This window comes from Apium graveolens, chromosome 2 (genome assembly GCF_009905375.1).
Source record: "Apium graveolens cultivar Ventura chromosome 2, ASM990537v1, whole genome shotgun sequence".
NCBI classification, from domain to species: domain Eukaryota; kingdom Viridiplantae; phylum Streptophyta; class Magnoliopsida; order Apiales; family Apiaceae; genus Apium; species Apium graveolens.
This window is the reverse complement of record NC_133648.1, coordinates 282,254,385-282,257,146: the sequence shown is the minus strand read 5'-3', so window position 1 is coordinate 282,257,146 and position 2,762 is coordinate 282,254,385. Positions and strand designations below refer to the sequence as shown.

Genomic DNA, 2,762 nt, shown 5'->3' with positions numbered 1-2,762 from the left:
TTAAAATAATAAAAATATACTAGTTTAAAATATAGTTATTTGTTATAGTAAATTTCACAGGAGTAAATCAGCTTAAAATAATAAAAACATACTAGTTTGAAATATAGTTATTTGTTATAATAAATTTCACAGGAGTAAATGAGCTAACAAGTTGAGCAAATTTTACATAATCAATATATTATGTTATTTTAGCCGATCATTTTATCAAGCACATTAACATTTAATTTGTGAACAATTTTGAAAAATTTTAGGATGTCGGGTCTCTCAAAATTAAACTAAAATCTATATATCGGACTCCTAAATAAATAATTGAATTTATGAATTACATACAATTTACAATTTAGGATAGGAATAATGTCTCCATATTGATGCTTGCCGCCGTATCTAATGTTAAAATCATACTAGTAGTATTAATTTAGGATATAATTTTACCTGAAAACCAAAACAAAAGGCCGTTTCTGTGAACTTGCCTTGCTTTTGTCCTTTTTAACACAAACTCCATCCTCCTCCTACTATAAACAACCAGTGCTACCCTCCATTTCAATGGCGGCTACTCCCTTCATATCCCATAAACTCAACTTCATCTTCACCAAACACGCCCTTAATCCGCCTCCTCCTCCTCCATTTCCATTATGTCTCAGCCAAACACGCCCTTGCTCTTCCTCCTCTTCATCTCCCCATTCCTCCTCTTATTCCACACCTCCTTTTCTCAACAAAACGACACCGTTTCATGCCCCCTCGACTTCGAAGTCCTCCGCCGCTTAACCCAGGGGTTGTCGCCGTCCGGCGACCAGTGCCAGTTCATTCTCCAGGGCCTTCGACTCGTTCAATCTGATTACTTAAAACGGACTAACTCGTTTCTCCCTCGAGTCGACTCGGCCGAGTCATGCTGGCAGGCTTATCAGACTTTGTATAATCAGCTTGTGCCGAGTTTCGATATTCGAAAGAATTGCGGGTTCCAAACGGACTGGATTGCCAAAGGATGTAACAATATTACGAGTCGAGTCGAGTACGAGTCGAACAATTCAGCCGAGACTTTAGCTGCTGTGACTACGGCGTGTAATCAGTCTTTGCTGAATAGCTCGCCGTGTGCCACGTGTACGACTAGTTTGTCGAGTTTGCAACCGTCTGATTCGATTAATGCCACGGTTGGAAATGTTTCGGATTGTACTGCTTATAGGTCGATTTATGCTGCTGCTTTCGCGAATTCTTTTGGTCCGGATGATAAAGGCAATGCCGAGTGTTTGTTCTCGTTAAATTTTACTCCGGTGAAATCATCGAGTAATAAAGGGAAGAAAGCGGTTATTGTTGTTATTGTCGTGCTGGGTTTTTTAGTTTTGTTATTATGTGGCAGCGGGTTTTGGTTAATTAGGAGGAATAAATTGAAAAATAAAATTAGGCAACGAGAAATTACGAGGAGGTGGAGTGATTTGAATATGAATGTGAGTAATTTGGCTTTGGAATCGATTAATAGTAGTACTACGTTGATTCGTTTTACGTTTGATGACATTAAGGAGGCTACTAAGAATTTCTCGAGGTTGAATATAATTGGGAGGGGAGGGTATGGGAATGTTTATAAAGGCGTATTGCCTGATGGCTCTGAAGTTGCGTTGAAGAGGTTTAAGAATTGTTCTGCAGCTGGTGATGCAAGTTTTGCTCATGAAGTTGAGGTTATAGCGAGTGTTCGCCATGTTAATCTCGTGGCGTTGAGAGGGTATTGTACTGCCACTACTAATTTTGAAGGGCACCAGAGGATTATTGTATGTGATTTAGTGAAGAATGGGAGTTTACATGACCATCTTTTTGGGTCACTTGGGACTAAATTGAGTTGGCCAGTTAGGCAAAAGATTGCGCTTGGGACTGCTAGAGGATTGGCGTATCTGCACCATGGGGCACAACCAAGTATTATTCATAGGGATATAAAAGGTAGTAATATACTATTGGACGAGGATTTTGAGCCAAAGGTGGCTGATTTCGGTCTTGCTAAGTTTGCTCCTGAGGGAGTGACTCATGTGAGTACTAGAGTAGCCGGAACAATGGGATATGTTGCACCTGAGTACGCGTTGTATGGACAGCTGACAGAGAGAAGTGACGTTTATAGTTTTGGCGTTGTACTCCTTGAGCTCTTGAGTGGGAAAAAGGCACTTATTGTTAAAAACGATGAGCAGCACACTCTTGTGGCAGATTGGGCATGGGGATTGGTGAGGAGCGGAAGAGCTTTAGAAGTTATTGAGGAAGGTATCCCAGAACTAGGGAGTTTAGAAGTTGTAGAAAAGTACGTGTTGCTTGCTGTGCTTTGTTCTCATCCTCAACTATATGCCAGGCCTACAATGGACCAGGTTGTTAAAATACTGGACATGGGTTTAGCAATTCCAACAATCCCAGAAAGACCGATCCCGCTTACTGCAGGGATCGATGATATTGAGAAATCTGTAAGCAGCAATTGGGGGTCTGGTCGAGTGTCTAGCTATTCAAGATTGCAAACCTTAAAAGTTGTAACTGAGCAATCTTCATAGGCCCCAAAGCAACTTCTAAACGCGATTCCTGTTACTCATATCGATCACAATGTAGACTAATGGAGGGTTGGTCTGAAGGTCAATGTAGCTGAACATTAGAATGCAGATAGAGATATCGGTAGATTGATAGATCTTCACAATGTAAATATATACTAAAATGTGTAGAAACAAAAGAGGATTCTTGGTCACTGTGAGCCAATAAACTATATGATTCATTATTTAACAAAAAATGCATGTTTCATTTGA

The 2,762-nt window shown here is 40.1% G+C and overlaps 1 protein-coding gene across 1 annotated transcript; it reads left to right on the top strand.

Moving 5' to 3' along the window:
* The first annotated feature begins 448 nt into the window (after window positions 1-448).
* LOC141708557 (putative LRR receptor-like serine/threonine-protein kinase RKF3) lies at window positions 449-2,762 on the top strand. Its single transcript, XM_074512236.1, has one exon. It carries the CDS (start codon window positions 633-635, stop codon window positions 2,514-2,516), a length of 1,884 nt encoding a protein of 627 aa, XP_074368337.1. The 5' UTR covers window positions 449-632; the 3' UTR covers window positions 2,517-2,762.

Excerpts from the sequence above, each read along its gene's own strand:
- LOC141708557 (XM_074512236.1), top strand. The coding sequence starts at position 633 with ATGTCTCAGCCAAACACGCCCTTGCTCTTCCTCCTCTTCATCTCCCCA.